Source organism: Panthera leo, chromosome A3, assembly GCF_018350215.1.
Source record: "Panthera leo isolate Ple1 chromosome A3, P.leo_Ple1_pat1.1, whole genome shotgun sequence".
Lineage (NCBI taxonomy): Eukaryota > Metazoa > Chordata > Mammalia > Carnivora > Felidae > Panthera > Panthera leo.
The window spans coordinates 44,432,296-44,450,251 of NC_056681.1; the positions used below are offsets into that span (position 1 = coordinate 44,432,296).

General features: G+C 42.7%; 1 protein-coding gene across 4 annotated transcripts in view; it reads left to right on the forward strand.

Moving 5' to 3' along the window:
- SLC24A3 (solute carrier family 24 member 3) overlaps positions 1 to 17,956 on the forward strand; it is a 500,862-nt gene that overhangs the window by 395,913 nt on the left and 86,993 nt on the right. For all 4 annotated transcript variants that reach the window (XM_042931727.1, XM_042931724.1, XM_042931726.1 and 1 more), the window contains exon 7: positions 17,461 to 17,535. In XM_042931727.1, coding sequence (XP_042787661.1) covers positions 17,461 to 17,535 — 75 coding nt within the window. The remainder of the gene's footprint in view (positions 1 to 17,460; positions 17,536 to 17,956) is intronic.

Sequence of the window (17,956 nt, forward strand, 5' to 3'; positions counted from 1 at the left end):
AAATAAAAGTCCGAACTATCTCTGGATCCTTACAATGTCTAATATTGTAGGGGGACTCAACAGGAAAGTTGGTGAGTAAATCACACTCAAGTATTATATCTCCTCTTTATTTTACCATTTGGGGGCCCTACAACACTGACCACATACCCTGAACTGAAGCTTGCCTGTCTACACACCCTATGTGCCTTCAAACAGTCAGCAATCGGCTCTCTCATTTAGAGGACTTCAGGGACGCAGGCCTATACACCTGCAAAGAAAACTGATGCTGGTTGCCATATTACTCACCCACTAGTTCCTATATATGAGTGTGCTTCCAAAGACTGTCAGGCATTTGAGAAAACTTCCCAAAGGAAGGATCAAAATAGATAAACAGAAGAGCTATCCACCAAGCAACCAAAGATAATTGAGGTGATAGAAATAAACTTGAAATTTTTAATTCATATTCTCAAGATTTTTTACATGGATATTAAAGCCATAAAAACCAGAACAGGCTGCTAAAAGGGGGGGGGGGGCAGGAGGTGAAGAGGAAATGATCAGTAAAAAAAGAAATTGTTTTTAAAAATTTGTAATGTGACTTCCAAACCACCTGGGTGGTTCAGTTGGTTATGCATGGGCTCAGGTCATGATCTCACTGCCCGTGAGTTCAAGCCGCATATCAGGCTCTCTCTGCTGTCAGCACAGAGTCCCACTTCAGATCCTCTGCCCCTCTCTCTCTCTCTGCCCCTCCTCTGCTCATGCTTTCTCCCTCTTTCAAAAGTAAATAAACATTTTTAAAAAGAAGAAGAAGAAATCCCAAAAAGCAAGCTAAGCAAGCAGGTCTAAAAAGAAAATGGTTCGGATTTTCAAAGAAAGAAAGTTCTAAGATATCTGAGAAGAAGAACAGAAATAATTTCAAGTCATGTTTTAAAAAATGTGTCTTCACATGTTGATAATACAGGGAAGAAGCCCCATGTCGAGTCTCCCAACAAGGAAAAAAATGTCATTTCCAACCCCAAGACAAAACTCTATGCAAGAAAAGTATTGTGAATATACAATGCAAACTAAAATATGGAATCTTTTTGTTTAAGGATGATGTTTAACATTATGTTTAAGATGAACTATATTGTCTTGACATAAGAACATTATCTTTTGAATAGCAAGTGGGTGGTGACATCAAACCTGTAAGAAGAGATTACATTTTTAGCATGCTATTTGGCTCTACAGTGAGGAATATTCATTTACCAGTTGTTCTAATATAACTATTTATTGTTTTTCTACATTTACACTCAACCCTTAAATAAAACATGAACAACCAGGTGCCTAGCTGGCTTAGTTGGTAGAGGATCCAATTCTTGATCTTGGGGTCGTGAGTTTGAGCCCCACATTGGATGTAGAGACCACTTACATAAATAAAACTTTTAAAAGTATACAATAAAAAATAATTAAAAAATAAAATGTTGGCAGCTGAAAGATGGTGATAGATTAGAATGTAAATGATTTCATGTTGACGATGTAAAAATCAAGTTATACTTAAGTAGAGGGTGGAATAAGAAGGTGGCTCCAGGCAGGAAGGTGAGCACTCTTGTCCTACCTAATATGGAATCAAGAAGTACTTCCAAAGCTAATGGAATATGAAATAGAGGAGGAAACCTTCAAAGATTTATTATCCCTAATAATAATAATAATAATAATAAAACTTTCAGACATTAGGATTGTATAAGATGTAGGGAGTAATATAAATGAGTTAAATCTTCATTTTTCAATAAATGATGTCTAAGTGAATAAATCTAGTAAGAATTATTATGATCCCTTTATTTGGCATTACAGAAATAAGAACTGGAAGAACCAAAAAGGAAAATGATATTAATAAGTGTATACTGCTGGGAGGTGGGAGGGTTGAGGCAGAGGACAGCTGTTTTTCATTAATAGACCCTGTAAGTACTACTTAGTTTTTTTAAATATGTGCTATTTAATTTTCTTAATATGGGTATAAAGTCACTAAAGTAATGCCCAGAGGAACTAACTCAAGTATCAGGGGAGAGGGAGGGGAAGGTAGAAGAGAAACAACAGTAGCTATCTCTTATCATATAGACTTTAATATTGTGCCATGCAGAGTCCTAAACCTGTTACATGTATCAGTGCATTTAATCCTGGTAATAACCCTTGACGGGGGTGCTATTATTATCTCCATTTTGAAGATGAGGAAACTGAAGCAGAGACTTGAAATAATAGCTTGCCCAAGGCCATACACCCCGTGACTGTTGCAGCTGGATTCGAACTCCGTAATTCTGGCCCTGGGTCCTTGTTCTTCACCTTTCTGCTGTATACCCTGTGGTGCCTGTGGGAATGTTGTTTCCTCACCTTTCCTAATAAGAGGTCAAGAGAGACCAAGATCTAGAGGAAGAAGCAAACTGTTTCATGGTAGCTTTGTGACAACTAAAATAACCAAAGGAAGAAATGTTAAGAAGGGTTACCTCTGGTGAGTGACAGGAGTATGGGGTAAGTGGAAGGCACAGGGAGACCAAAGATTTTTACTTCCCTTCATACCCTATTTATGGCTTGATATTTTTTTCTTTTGCAAGTTTTTATTTAAATTCCAGTTAACATACAGTGCAGTATTAGTTTCAGGTGTAGAATATAGTAATTCATCACTTACCCACAACACCCAGGGCTCATCACAAGTGCGGCCTCCTTAATACCCATCACCCAGCGTGATTTTTTTTTTTACCATAATCATCAATTCTATGTTTTAAAGTTTATTTACACAGGGCACCTGGGCGGCTCAGTCGGTTGAGCGTCCGACTTCAGCTCAGGCCATGATCTTGCGGTTTGTGGGTTCGGGCCCCACGTTGGGCTCTGTGCTGTCAGTTCGGAGCCTGAAGCTTGCTTTGGATTCTGTGTCTCCCTCTCTCTTTGTCCCTCCCCCACTCACACTCTGTCTCTGTCTCTCAAAAAATGAATAAATGTTAAAAAAATTAAAGTTTATTTACACAAAACTTACAAATTTCAGAGGACTTTTCCTTTAAAATCAGATGGAAGTAGGAAGACATTTCTGAAAACTCAGTTTATGTTTCTTCTGTCTCCCAGGATCAGAGACCATTTGTATAAATGTGTGTGATTTATGCAACCAAATGCACCCTTTGGAAATTTGATTTAAACATTTTATTACTTTAAGTGTTTGTTTCATTGGAAGGGAAATATATTAAAATTGTCCTGCCAGTACTTCTATCCAATTTAAAAGCTCCAGATAATGATTAGACTTTATCAGTCTTGTGACAGTAAAATGAAGCTATATGATCCCTGAGGCCAGGTCCTAAAACACTATACAGCTTTTGCTTATTCTCTTGGGATGCTTGCGTTCAGAGCCCTGAGCCCCCACTTAAGTGTCTAACCGCCCTGAGGCTGCCCTACTGCGAGGAAGCTCCTGCCACGTGGAGAGGCCATGTGTGAGTTTGGTCAGTGGCCCCAGCTGAGATCTCAGTCTGTGGCCCACATGAGCCACCAGTCCTGCAAGTGTGCAAGCCGTCCGATGACTTCAGCCCCTAGCCTTCGCATCTTTTCAGCTATGAAGTTAAATCCAACAATTCTACACTTCTTGTTTTACACTGACATGACTCTCAAACTGAATTTTTATTATAAATCCAGAAGAGATTTTAAAACAGATTTACTTTATAAGCAGAGTGATGAATGGCAACACTCCTAGTGTGTAGACTCTGAAATATTCATAAGGAAGATATAAAATTCATTGCCATCTCTCAAAACCTCATACACAGAGAATGGGGTTTTCTTCCACGCTGTGTGCGACTGGGGAGCACAGGGTAGTTTCTCATTTCTTATTATCTGGACATCTGTGACCCTAACAGGTCATAGCAGGAAGGGGCAGTGGTGTCAACCCCTGCTGGATGTTAGAATCACCTGCGAATGAAAAATTCCAGCAGCCAAACCACAGCCCAGCTCAGCTAACTCACCATTTCTGAAGGGGGGACTCAAGCATGAGTGTTTCATAAAACTTCCAGATGATTCCAAAGGGCAGCCAAGGCTGAGAACCAGGCCTTCCTGAGAGAGTCTGATTCAGAAGGTCTGGATTGAGCTAAGGAATCTGTATTTGTCAAACACACCCAGGTCATTCTTATGAGCAGATAATTCTTGCCAGTCACCTGCAAGGAGCTGACCATGGGGGCTCTGTGGGTGTTCACCCCTGTTTCAAGATGTGATTCAATCACTTTCAAACTGTGAACTGTAGGTAATTGTGTAACCTCACTAAGCCTTAGTTGACTCATCTGTAAAACGGAAGTATTGAAAGATTGGAAGGAAAAAGGCATATAAGGTGCTTAGTATAATATTTGACACAGAAGAACTAATTTTAAGGCGTTGACTGTTATAGGAAGGGACTTCACTGCGTACCAGGGCCTCTTTGGAAACAGCCCTACTACTGGTCCCAGAAGGTTCCAAATTGCTCACAGAAGCCTTTTCCTACCTAGAAATGAGATAGGGTGCTCCAGATAAGGCCACAACTTGCCAAGTGCTCTTTGTTTCAAATGCACACATGCCCAAGATCCCTTTCACTTCCAAATTATAGGATTTTCTCAGACATTGTTGAATAAATCCTTGCACGTTGCTGAGAGTCTAGTGTGGGTAAATATTATCATTCCAGGTAGAGGACTGAGAAAAGGAAGAGCATAGGCCATGATCTTGATCACACAGCACATTAATGGTTAATCTGGGGAGAAACTGAAAAGTGCGGAGAATGAATGCCGAGGAGGGAAGTGCGGACAGAGGGACAGGGATCTCCATTCCTGGGAGTCACCTGGAACCCACTCCTTGTCTTGGCTTCCTCCGCACAGTGTAAACACATATCCCTACTATTGTACTTTCCATACTGCATTTTGATTACATTTCTTATTCCATCAACAGCTAAGGTGCTAACTACCTTTCACCTAACACAGTCATCTGCAAAGTGAAAAATTAACCTAACTTCTTAGATAACCTCTTGCCATGTTTTTGGCTGAGAACTGTTCAGCTCCTGGGGAAGGAGGTTTTGGTTGGCTGGCTGGTGTTACTGGCTGCCCTGATCACTCCGTTCCCTCAGCTCTCTGTTTTATTGCCTAACACAGATAAAGCCAGGATGTGTTATTGGTGTCACCATGTTTTAATTCTTGATTTCCTTAATGTGGGGGGGGGGAATATCTTCCAAGCACTCATTAAAGAAATGTTCTTGGTTCAATTTGCCCTGGCTGCAGAATCAATTCATGAACGTCACCTGCTGTCCCTGCCCTGAGTCACAGAAATTGCTTAAAATAGATTGCCTGACAGATCAACTGCAGCCGGATGAGCCACACAGACGTAGCAACCAGTACTTTTTTAGTATGAAAATATCACTGCCCTGCATCCACTCACGAGTAGGGGACAGGTGCTTCCTTCCCAACCTAGAGCCCCCACGGTGGTGGCCTCCCACGTTTCCTTTGAACACATAGTCTGTTATAAGTCAGACTAACTCCTGATATTGCAAAAGTCCTATTCTTTGTCAAACAGTGGGTAGACATCTTAATTTTTAAAGTATATAATCCATGTTGCCTCTCCTCTATAACTTGATGAAGCCAGAGAAACATGGATCCTTCCAGGGATGAAAGGAACACTTCTAAATCCATACCTAAGTCTGTGAGCTGGGGTGGGGGTGGGGAGAGCTGGCTCTACTGTTTTTCTGTCCTTTTTGTCTTGAATATTTTAATGTTTAGAGGGAAGTGGTGTGTCCTGTCCCTCATGATTCCACTACCAGGTTTCCGACAGCAAGGACATCAGCTTCTGCATGTAGCACTATTGTGGACATCAAACACTATTGTAATTGTGTAATTTAAGCCAGGGTCTTACTTCCATAAGCCTAACTCAAATACATGGTCTTCACTATCTCATGTCGGAACTCAAATGATATGTGTTAACTTCCTTTTTCATCAGTGCTCCAAATGAAGAGAAGCCCCACAGCATTTGGGGACCCTACTACCTATGATGATGCATCACAAATTGGGACACTGACATGATCCTTTAGCTTGAGACTGTCCTTCTAGGTTTCATAACCAATGAAATGAGGAGATGCCTGCTTCCTACGTATATCTGGCTGCTACCTCAAATAGTATAAATTTAAAAATAAATTCAGGGTGCCTGGGCTCAGTCAGTTGAGCGTCTGACTTTGGCTCAGGTCATGATCTCACGGTTCATGGGTTTGAGCCCCATGTAGGCTCTGTGCTGACAGCTCAGAGCCTGGAGCCTGCTTCAGATTCTGTGTCTCCCTCTCTCTCTGCCCCTCCCCTGCTCATGTTCTCTCTCTCTTGTCTCTCTCTCTCAAAAGTGAGTAAACATTAAAAATAATTTTAATAAAATAAAAATAAATTCAGCACCAGTCTTCTTTGGATTCTTTATCCCATCTATTCAGCAGATAGAATAAGAGAGCGCACAAGGGAGCTGGAATTCTCTAGCATGGTTCTACAAAGGGACAGTACAAAGGGGTGATCTCCCAGCATCTTCAGCAGAGTTGATGTTAGAAACTGATGAAGTAGGAAATTCCATATATAGAAGCATTAGGGTGCTTCTAATTTGCAGCTACAGATCAGACATATACAGTTGCTCTTTGGCGTGAAGATCCTAAGTAACTACTCATGCCCACAGCATTGAGTCCAGCCCCACTGCCCAGTGTGAAGGCCAAGGGCCACCCTACCAGCCTCCTGCTCTTTACATTTCAGTTCCACAGGTGTGATCCAGACCCAAAAAATTCTCTGTCCTCTGGTCCAGCACTTCTCCCACTGTAATGTGAATGTGGGTCATCTGGGGGTCTTGTTAAGATGCAGATTCTGATTCAGCAGGTCTAGCTCAGGGCCTGAGAGCTGCAGTTCAAACCAGCTGTTCTGGACCACACTTGGGGTAAATAGGAGGCATGCACCAAGCTGTGTGGAGAGCATCTCTTCATCCAGAGGACTGACACCCATTCTGCACTTACTAGGATGAGGTGGAAGAATGAATATTTGTGAGCCACTTCAATTCTTCTTGGAAAATGATATAAATATAGCCAAGTTTCTCTCCACAATAATGGCTGAAACAGAAACACACATAATTGAAATCACCAGATCACCCCAAATAGTGTTTTTTTTTCAATATATGAAATTTATTGTCAAATTGGTTTCCATACAACACCCAGTGCTCATCCCAAAAGGTGCCTTCCTCAATACCCATCACCCTCCCTCCCACCCCCCCATCAACCCTCAGTTTGTTCTCAGTTTATAAGAGTCTCTTATGCTTTGGCTCTCTCCCACTCTAACCTCTTTTTTTTTTCCCTTCCCCTCCCCCATGGGTTTCTGTTAAGTTTCTCAGGATCCACATAAGAGTGGAAACATATGGTATCTGTCTTTCTCTGTATGGCTTATTTTCACTTAGCATCACACTCTCCAGTTCCATCCACGTTGCTACAGAGGGCCATATTTCATTCTTTCTCATTGCCACGTAGTACTCCATTGTGTATATAAACCACAATTTCTTTATCCATTCATCAGTTGATGGACATTTCGGCTCTTTCCATAATTTGGCTATTGTTGAGAGTGCTGCTATAAACATTGGGGTACAAGTGCCCCTATGCATCAGTATTCCTGTATCCCTTGGGTAAATTCCTAGCAGTGCTATTGCTGGGTCATAGGGTAGATCTAGTTTTAATTTTTTGAGGAACCTCCACACTGTTTTCCAGAGTGGCTGCACCAATTTGCATTCCCACCAACAGTGCAAGAGGGTTCCCGTTTCTCCACATCCTCTCTAGCATCTATAGTCTCCTGATTTGTTCATTTTGGCCACTCTGACTGGTGTGAGGTGATATCTGAGTGTGGTTTTGAGCAAATAGTGTTTCTGCCATTAGCATCAAACCCCTCCATCTGAGTTCTCATCTGCATACCCAGAAGGGACTGAGAGCCCCCTCACCTCCCACCCCCTTTATGGCAGAAGGGACAACTGAGGAAATAATGAAAAGCCAGGAGCCAAGAAGGAGTAGAACCTCAGGACTTCTGTTTCAAAAACTAGATTAGAGGAGTCTGTGAACTTGAGTGAGAAAAAAATTACATCCTTACTTATTTTTACTGACCACGTATGTTTAACATTTTACTTCATTATTCATGAGGCACCAAGCCATAGTAGTAGTCACAGTACCTGATTTCATCTCCAGCAGAAATACAAGATACCTTCATGCTACATTACAGAGATTGCAGATTATTTTGGGTCGCTCTCCTTTCTCATCACTACATTGAAATGGCTAACTCTTCTTATAATAAGGAAGCTTACTGGCTCTTGTTAATAAAGAAACACATATATCACTAATATCTCAATGTTTTGATAACCAGATTTCAAGAAATCTGCTTCTTTGTAATTCTTTGTTATTTATTTCATATCTTTCAATACACACTTCTGAAAAGGGGTCCATAAGGTATGAAGGCATGCATCACACAAAATGTTGAAGACCTCCAACACAATGTTGTACTGTGAAGAAATGGCAGCTGGTGCCTTTAGTATTGTCAACACTAATTAAAATAATTCTTTTAGGTCAGGAATCACAAATGTATATTCCTGCAGAGCCCAGGAATATAATACATGAGTGAAGTGGTCAGTCTAAGAACAAGAGCAGAAAGAAAGTAATATATGGCAGCTGACTCTTGACTTTGGAGTTGGGGCAGTAGAATCAAGGGGACAGTGTTAAGCTGATGAATGTATGTCCTATCTAAAGAAGGCATGCCTGATGGCTCCACAGTGACATGAGAATGCCCCAGGTTGCCAGGTCTTCAGATATTTCCGAGAGAAGCCAAAAGTCTTGGTGTTGTAGAAATCCCCCCTACAACCACAAAATACTATAATGTACATCTTGGCATTGGCAATTACTGCAGTTAACAAGAAACAAAGGGAAGAAGATACTCTGAGCAGGCCAAACAACCAGAATAAAACAGCAATCAATATCCAGCAGAAGATAGACAACATAGAAAAAATTCAGCTTTCCCTTTGCCTTAAGAATATTCATTCCAAACTCACTAAACCTCCAATTTTGTACTTATTTAAAGGAAAGGCAAAGTAGTTATCTTAACCAATGCCTGAAATGTCATAAGGAGGATTACCAGATATAGCAAGTAAAAATAGAAGTCACCCAATTAAATTGCAATTTCAGATAAGCAACAAATATATTTTTAATATATTTCCCAGGTGATATTTGAAATTATACTTCTATTTTTTTAATTACTTGTTGTTACCTGAAATTCATATTTAACTGTATCCTGTGTCCTGTATCTTACCTGGAAACTTCACTAATAAGCCAACTCCAAGTGTGATGGAGTAGTTACTATTAAAGTTAATATGTGTCATTAATATTAATAACTAGCACTGTAATTGCATTTTTGTTTTGTGTGGGTAGCGTTTTTATTGGAGTACCACAAACATTCAGGAAAGTGCACATATCATCAGTACATCTCAATGACTTTTCCCAACCAAGCACACCCAGTAACCAGCACCCTGATCAAGAAGGAGAATGCCCTTTCAGACTCTATCCCTGGCCCAAGGGGAACACCATTCCAGACTTAAACAGCATAATTTTGGGGGCACCTGGCTGACACAGTCAGTAAAGCATGCGACTCTTGATCTCACGGTCACTAGTTAGAGTCCCACATTGGAGGTAGAGGTTACTTAAAAATAAATAAATAAACTTAAAAAAAAACAGCATAAGTTAGTATGTTGTGCTTTCAAACCTTATGTAAATGGGACTGGGTTGTATTTTTAAGTTTACAGAACTCTGTGTGTGTGTGTGTGTGTGTGTGTGTGTGTGTGTGTGAGAGAGGGGGGTTGGGGGGAGAGAGATGGAGAGAATGCTTACCCCGATTATTGGCTCATTGTGTAAATCCGTGTTTTGGATACGGCAGACACTGCTGGTGCCCCACCCGTGATCCCTCATCCTCTCCATTTCAGTTCCCACCAGCCTGACTGCATTTCTCTTTCTGAAGGCTCTCCTTGGTCACTGCCCCTGGACAGGGAGTACCAGGTATTAACAGTCCTGGGTGCAGCCTTCAACCATGACCAATGGGAGTGGGTGGATAAATACTCCAGCTCCCTCTGCCCTGGGGCGAGACAAGGGAAGAAGCGTGTTCTCCAGGGCCTCCCAGAACTCCCTACCAGGAATCAGGATTGCACCCCAGTTGCCCCCTACTGTAATTTGCCCCTTGTCTTCTTTCTGTCATCTACCTCACTTTCCCCAGGCCCTAGCAATGTTTCCTACCACCACCTCCCAAATAACCTTGGTGAACTCAAATCCTTGCCTCGGGCTCTATTTCTGGGTGGAATCACATCCCCATTAGGTGAAATTACCCTCATACCCTACATTTACTTGTACCTGGTGCCGGCACCTGGCACAGCAATGCCTGATGGTGAATGTATGCTCTACACCCTGTCCTAGAGTAGACAAAGGGCTCCAGGAGCACAGCCAGCAAGTCTGGGATTTTCTTCCTTAAGGCAAAGCTGACTCCTTGTGAAGTTTGATGTGTATGAGAACAGTCTAAGCTACCACATTTTGAACACCTACCAGGCAACAGCTTACATTTGACATGAAAACTCCTGCACTAATGTTTTGGATGATTGAGAAGGCACTTCTGAGTCCTGGGCGCTCTGGGTCATGATGAGCGTCCGTGGTTATTGTTCAGTACAATCAATGAAGACTGTTCAAGACATTACTGTGTGTCTGCCCTGTCCTGGTGTGGCCTCATGTTTATTTAACTATATCTCCAGTGGCAGCTTGTTTACTTCTCATTTGTTTTCCTCACCTAAAAGTATAACTCAAGATGAGATTTCCTAGAAAAAAAATTTTTAAATATAAATTCATTTTGTGAATTTTAATTTGTGAAGATTAATAAGCCAAAGTTCACTGTATTCTGCAAAAGCATAGTATTGTCTTTTAACATGACCTAATTATTACCGTCCATTTCTGACTATAAACCAGAAAGCAGGAGTCATTTATATATCAGGGGTTTTTCCCAGGATCAAAATATTTAAAAAGTGTAGTTGAGGGGCGCCAGGGTGGCTCAGTCGGTTAAGCGTCCAACCTCAGCTCAGGTCATGATCTCACGTCTCGTGGGTTCGAGCACCGTGTCAGGCTGTGTGCCGACAGCTCAGAGCCTGGAACCTACTTCGGATTCTGTGTCTCCCTCTCTGTCTGCCCCTCCCCCTACTCATGCTCTGTCTCTCTCTCTCTCTCTTTCAAAAATAAACATTAAAAAAAAATTTTTTTAAGGGTGCCTTGGTGGCTCAGTTGGTTGAGTATCTGACTTCTGCTCAGGTCATGATCTCATGGTTCGTGGGTTCGAGCCCCATGTTGGGCTCTATGCTGACAGCTCAGAGCCTGGAGCCTGCTTCAAATTCTGTGTCTCCCTCTCTGTCTGCCCTCCCCTCCTCTGCCAACAGAGACGCTCTCTCTCTCTCTCTCTCAAAAATAAACATAAAAAAAAGTGTAGTTAAATAATGAACAGACAGCAGTGCCAAGACTTCCCCATGGGAAGAAAACCCGGGTCAGGCCCTCACCTGTTCTGAACACCGCTTGTGAATTTTATGTGCTCCCAGAGTGTTTGGGGAACACCCCGGAGGCCCATCCTTGCCCCACGTCATATGGCTGTCTTTCCTGAGATAAGAATTGGCTGTAGAAATTGTGTCAGCTCAAAAGCTTGGAACAAAACTCATGTTATGATTTTTCTAATCCTTTTTCCGTGAAATCTGTGTGAAATAACAAACATTTCTCTGAGAGGATCGTTGTATGTTTTGTGTCGTGTAACTATTATGCTGTTCCGACTGCTTCAATCGTTTTTCAAAAAGGCAAAGCACTTACAAGCCCGGGGTGTTTGTGCCTTTTAAAATGTGTCTACAATGTCAAATTCCACTGTTCATCGAGAAAACTCGTCATGGGGTGCCTGGGTGGCTCAGTCAGTTGAGCATCCAACTAGCGCAGGTCATGATCTCACAGTTCGTGGGTTTGAGCCCCAAATCAGGCTCTGTGCTGACAGCTCAGAGCCTGGAGCCTACTTCAGATTCTGTGCCTCCCTCTCTATCTGCCCCTCCCCCACTCGTGCTTGCGCTCGCTCTCTCTCTCTCTCTCTCTCTCTCTGTCTCTCTCAAAAATAAACATTAAAAAAATCATCATATATATTACATTGCATTATATACATTTATACCATATATCTCCATATATTTTATGTGTGTATATTATCCTATATATAAACAGCTGCATATAGATTTGCAGTAATCATCTACAAAAAATATATCATTTTATTGTGAACAGTTAGTTAACTTTTAACCTCCTCGAAGGAGCCAGAATTCAAGAAGATTATCACTCAACATTTGAATAAAGGAGAATGTGTTTTTTCCTCTGTTTTGGAAGTGTGATGTTTTGGGTTTTTTTTCTTTTGGCATTATGCCACTGTGAAACTAAATGAAATTATAAAAAGGAAACTAAAGCTGCATATTCAATAGAAAAAGTGTGAAATGCACTCCAGAAATAGAAAAGATGATCAAGAAATACCAAGATGAAATTTCAATTGTGAAGGATTCCTGGAGCTAGGGGAAATAGAGCCTCTGCCTTTAATTTATGGATGAGTGTGCCAGCGATGGCCTTCTGTAATCTGCACCATCTATATCATTGATTAACGAGGTCAAGGGCAGGATTACTCACTGTTGGTTTTCTCCCAGGAGCCCTGTTCTAGTCTCTTCGCCAGAGTGACTTCTCAGTCTTCCTTGCAGCCATTTTGCAGAGTGCTAAGGAAGCATTGTCTTCTCATAGGTGCCTCCCCTGCTCTGAGTTGGGAGACACCTGACAACAGATGACAGAGAGGCTCCCAGTTTGATGCAGAAGTGCTAACATGTCCCTCTCTATCAATAAATATGTTCGGGATCTGAGTCCGATGGTTGCTGACCCCCATGTAAAGAAAAAAGACCCTTCACTGAGAAGCAAAGGGAATGCCTTAGACCCCACGTCCCCCAGTCTGTGGAAAAGTGAAACATTCAGACACAGAACAATGAGCTGTGTTGGTGTTTGTTTGTTTTAACAAACCAAACTAGCTAAACAGAGGAGTTTCCAGTTTGTTTAACGGACTCTCTTGCTCCTGGAATATGTCTATACTGTGTCCATGTCTACAGTCTTTATGGCAACTCCTTTCTGCTTTGATTACTTGCCCTGAATCCTTTTAAAGCAGAATGTTTTTTTTTAATTTTTTTAACATTTATTTATTTTCAAGAGACAAAGACAGAGTGCGAGTGGGGGAGGGGCAGAGAGAGAGAAAGATACAGAACCGGAAGCAGGCTCCAGGCTCTGAGCTGTCAGCACAGAGTCCGACGTGGGGCTCGAACCCACCAACAGTGAGATCATGACCTGAGCTGAAGTCTGACACAACCGACCGAGCCACCCAGGCGCCCCTAAAGCAGAATGGTTTTTTTAATTGAGCTGTGGTCACTGCTTTTTTGTCTCCCACCTTCAGCTCTTCCCTCCTTTGGCTACCATCTCCAAAACACCTACCTAATGACTTAAAGTCATGGAGAAAAGATCTCTGTGGGAGGCAGTAATGAATCAGTGTGTGCTTTCATTGCTGCCTGCAGGGAGGCCTTGTGCCGGAGTGTGCAGGGACAGAGGCTTGAGACCCAGGCTTCCTGGGTTCAGATTGCAGCTCTTCCCCACTGCTACTTGCACCATCTTGCCCAGATTGCTGGCCATCAAGGGTGACAGTGACCCTTCTTATCAGTCACTATAGGATTGGATGACATAACCATTCCCAATGCCTGTATTTGCAGGAAGTGTCAGGTAAATATCTGCCATGGTAATGAATGGTGATCACAGGAAGGTAAGGTAGAGGTAGACAGGAGGTCATGGTCACAGCTCTCAATACAGACATCACGGACTCATCAACGATGCTCTATTAATTCCCTCCAGGGTACGGAAAGAAATTCTTCTCTGGTTTGACTACTTACTTGTCTTTTGGTCATCCTTTCTATAGAAAAAAAATTGGTTTTGCTCAGGTGTGGGCTCTGAATCTGAAGCTAAATTTGATGGTGGTCTAGTGATTGAAAGCTGTTCTGGAGGATAAATGAACCACTTTTCATCTAGAGTTGGCATTTAGGCCTGATGCAAGATGTATTTCTTGCAGCACATCTAAATGGGTAATTTGTATCGTACTTTCTTAGGTTTTAATTTTTATTGAAGTCATATATGCAAAGAGCTGAAAGAGGCAACCAATTCTAGAAAGCTTATTATGAAAGATAGCTCTCGTCCAATCCCACCAGCACCAATTTCCCACCTTTTTGAGTCAACTGTGTTTTGCTTTGGGTTTTTTTTTTTTAAGTTTATTAATTTATTTTTAGGGAGAGAGAGGGGGAGACAGAGAATCCCAAGCAGGCTCTGCGCCATCAGCACAGAGCCAGGCGTGGGGCTTGAACAAATAAACCATAGGATCATGACCTTAGCCAAAGTCAAGAGGTGGACACTGAACCAACTGAGCCACCCAGGTGCCCCAAGTCAACTGTGCGTTTTAAATGATGTACATTAGATGTGCAGCATAGTGATTGGTGGGGCATATCCTCCAGCAGCCTTTGAGAAAGGGTACACAGGAAGTAAATTTTCTGAGACAATTTAGCTTTTTATTTTTATGCTTCTCTCGCTTTTAATGAATAGTTTGGTCGGGCATAGAATTTCAGGCTAAAATCATTTTCCTCTCTAATTTTAAAAGTCGTCACTCATTGTCTTTTAGTTTTCAGTGCTTTTGTTGAGAAATAAAATGTCATTCTGGTTTTGATCCTTTGTATGTAATCCCATTACTCTCTTTCTAGTGGTTTCTAGGACCTTTCCTCTGTGCCAGCACTCTGAAAACTCATAATGATATGCCTCAGCGTACATCGTTTTTCTTTCTCTTTCTTTCTTTCTTTTTTTTTTTTTTTTTTTTTTTTTTTTGGTCCATTGTGATGAACACTCAGGAAGCCGTTTTACTCAGAAAATGCCCATCTATAACTTCTGGGAATTTTCTTTAATTACTTAATTTGATCATTTTCTCTCTCCTCTATTTTCTGGAACTTATGTTCTTCATGCCAGGTTTCCTGTTTCCATTAAGGTGAAGGAGGTACCTCACCTCACTACTGGTCTGCTTGAAGTGAGTGAGGAAGTTTATGGATTAAATGATTAAATAGCTTTTCAGTGTCCCTGTTTTCAGACCCTCCTTTCTTCCCACTTTTAGAGCTCTGCACATGGCCTAGCTGCGTGGCCCACTGTTCTGCTTTCCAGCATCCAAAATTTTGTTGCTCTGATCAGCTCTTATATACTCTTTCCCTTGGGGGTCTATCTTGTAAAAAAGAAAAAAAAAAAGCCCTTTACTATTACCTTGTCCTGTTATAACAAGAAAGAGCAAAGGTCATGGTATGTGTCCACAATCTGTGAGCTATAACTAAAAGCCCAAGTGATTTTTTTAAAGAAATTCAGAATTGATATTTGCCACATGTTTTAAGTTCATTTTCCTAATCATCATACATTGAGTCAATATTCACAACATTTTATGACCTGCTGGAAAATGGACAGTCCAGTCCCCTGTACGGCATTCCATAGATGAGCATAGATGCTAATGGGTACACAGTACAAGGGGAGAGGATGATAAAAGGGTAAATAAGGGGTGCCTGGGTGGCTCAGTCGGTTAAGTATTTGACTTCAGCCTAGGTCGTGATCTTGAGATTCATGGGTTTGAGCCCCACGTCAGGCTCTGTGCTGACAGCTCAAAGCCTGCAGCCTCCTTCAGATTCTGTGTCTCCCTCTCTCTCTGCCCCTCCCTTGCTCGTGCTCTGTCTCTCTCTTTCTCTCAAGAATAAATAAACATTAAAAAAACTTTTTAAAGGGGTAAAGAATACTTTACATTTGTTCTGAAGTGATTTCTGTGGCATGAGTCCTTTTCTTGACAACCCCATCATCTGGAACTTAGATCTGCAAATACAAAGCCTAATAAGGCAAAATCAGCACTAGAAAATACCTAAGTGTCCCTATAACAAGTGAAAGAATGTGTTCATGGAAAGAGACTGGCCTCATTACTCATTTATGGTTCTATTTAAGTCATTCTTTCATGTTATTTGAATCCTTTTCTGGTTTGACTTTGCCTGATCTTTTCTTTATAGACTGACACAGTAGTCAGGGAGAGAGGAGGCTCCAAATGTGGCCCTGTCCCTGAATCCCTTTTTCTATTGTCTTTGGTGCAGCGTGTGCCTGTCACTGGCCCGGCTGACAGCTGACGTTTGCTGTGTCCTTATTCACGTACGAGGCCAAGGGCAAAGGCAGCTAGACATGTCCTGTGGCCATGGGGTGGATGACACTTGTCTAGGGAGGCGGGAGGGAGCTATGAATGACAGCCCAGGAAGCACGTCCGACGCATCTCTCCAGACTGTCCCAGGTTCTTTGTGAGAGTCAAAATGGACTTGCTCCACAAAGCAAAGAGAAAATAGCATGCATCCCTTAAAAAGAGACTTGGAAGGGCTTACCAAGGAGAAATGACTTTTCCTCCGGGACAGAGATCCTGACCTAGCGTCTGCAGCTCCCCCCCTTGCCCGCAGCTGCTCCTCCCCATGGCCCAGCTGCGGCTCCATTGCCCTCCTTTGTCTCACCCAGGGGCTTTCTTCTCCTGCAGGAAGTCTGGGAGCAGCAGGTCAGGGCTGCCGTAGCCCCCAGCAGTGTGTCTCCTGGCCTCATCCCACAGCAGAGCCATTGTATCCTTAGAGGGACATTGCCCAACTGCCAAGAATAATGTTTTCTCTAGATAAATATGCAAATCGATGTTTTAAAAATTCTGATGAAACCAGGAGTCAGGTGCCGACAAGGACAGGCATGTAATAGAGGTGAGAGAAGAGGGTAGCAGACTGGGCTTTTCCAGGCTCCTTCTGAAGGGCACCCGCTGCCCAGGCCTGGGGCTCATTGTATACAGGAGCATGGGCTGCAGCAGACACTAGAGCATTGACAAGGACACAGAGTAGGTTGCTCTAACGTCCCCTTGGCATAAGGGATGCTAAGGCTGGTGGGTTCCTGGGAGACATGGGTCTTTGAGTCAGCTTTGCTGAGCCTTCCCCACACTGCCCAGCAGCCTGGAACACGTCCCCCCGACCTTCCCTCTCTCCTTCACAGGGGTCACTCCTACCTTCGCCCTGACTCCCTCCCCGTTTTCTCACATGAGTGTCTCCCCCTCACAGAATTGTTGCAGGTTTAATCCTACCTTGGAATCTGCCTTTCAGAAGATCCAGACTAATATGCCCAAAGGCCTTCAGTAAATTTATATCACCGGACAGATTGACTGGGACCAGCACGGGAGACAGAAATACTTGGTTGTATTTCCAGCTTATCACTGGCCAGAGCCACCAGGAGCTAGGCTTTCTCCTTTGTGCTGTGGAATAGCCTGTTTCTTACTGTCTTTTCCCCCTTTCCTTCAGGTTGTGGCTCTTTCCTCGTGGTGTCTGCTGAGGGATTCGATTTACTACACGCTGTCTGTGGTCGCGCTCATCGTGGTAAGTGTGGGATGCACACCTCACCTGAGACCCTTGCTGTTTCTCTTCCTCGTCCTTCTCACCACTCGGGGTTATATGCAGCTCCTCCGCATGGAGTAAGTTCAAGGTCTCTGGTGATGAATGAGCGAATGGATGTCTATGCATGGAGGTGGCTTTTCTTTTTTCCAGCTACTTTGATCACCCAGAACCCCAGCATGATAGTTTGGTGCTCACAACAAGAGATTTGACTGACTCTGGTTATCTGGTTCCATGAGAGTCCTCTGCTGTTTCCCTGTGATCCCCTGACCACTGCCTCTCACTTTCTCATGGTCTCCTCTGTAACTCTCTTCAGCGTCAGTGTCTCTGGGTTTGGACCTTACTTCTGCCTCTCTGTATGCTCTCCCCCAGGACAGTGCCCACGGTCATTACCACCTTTGTGCAG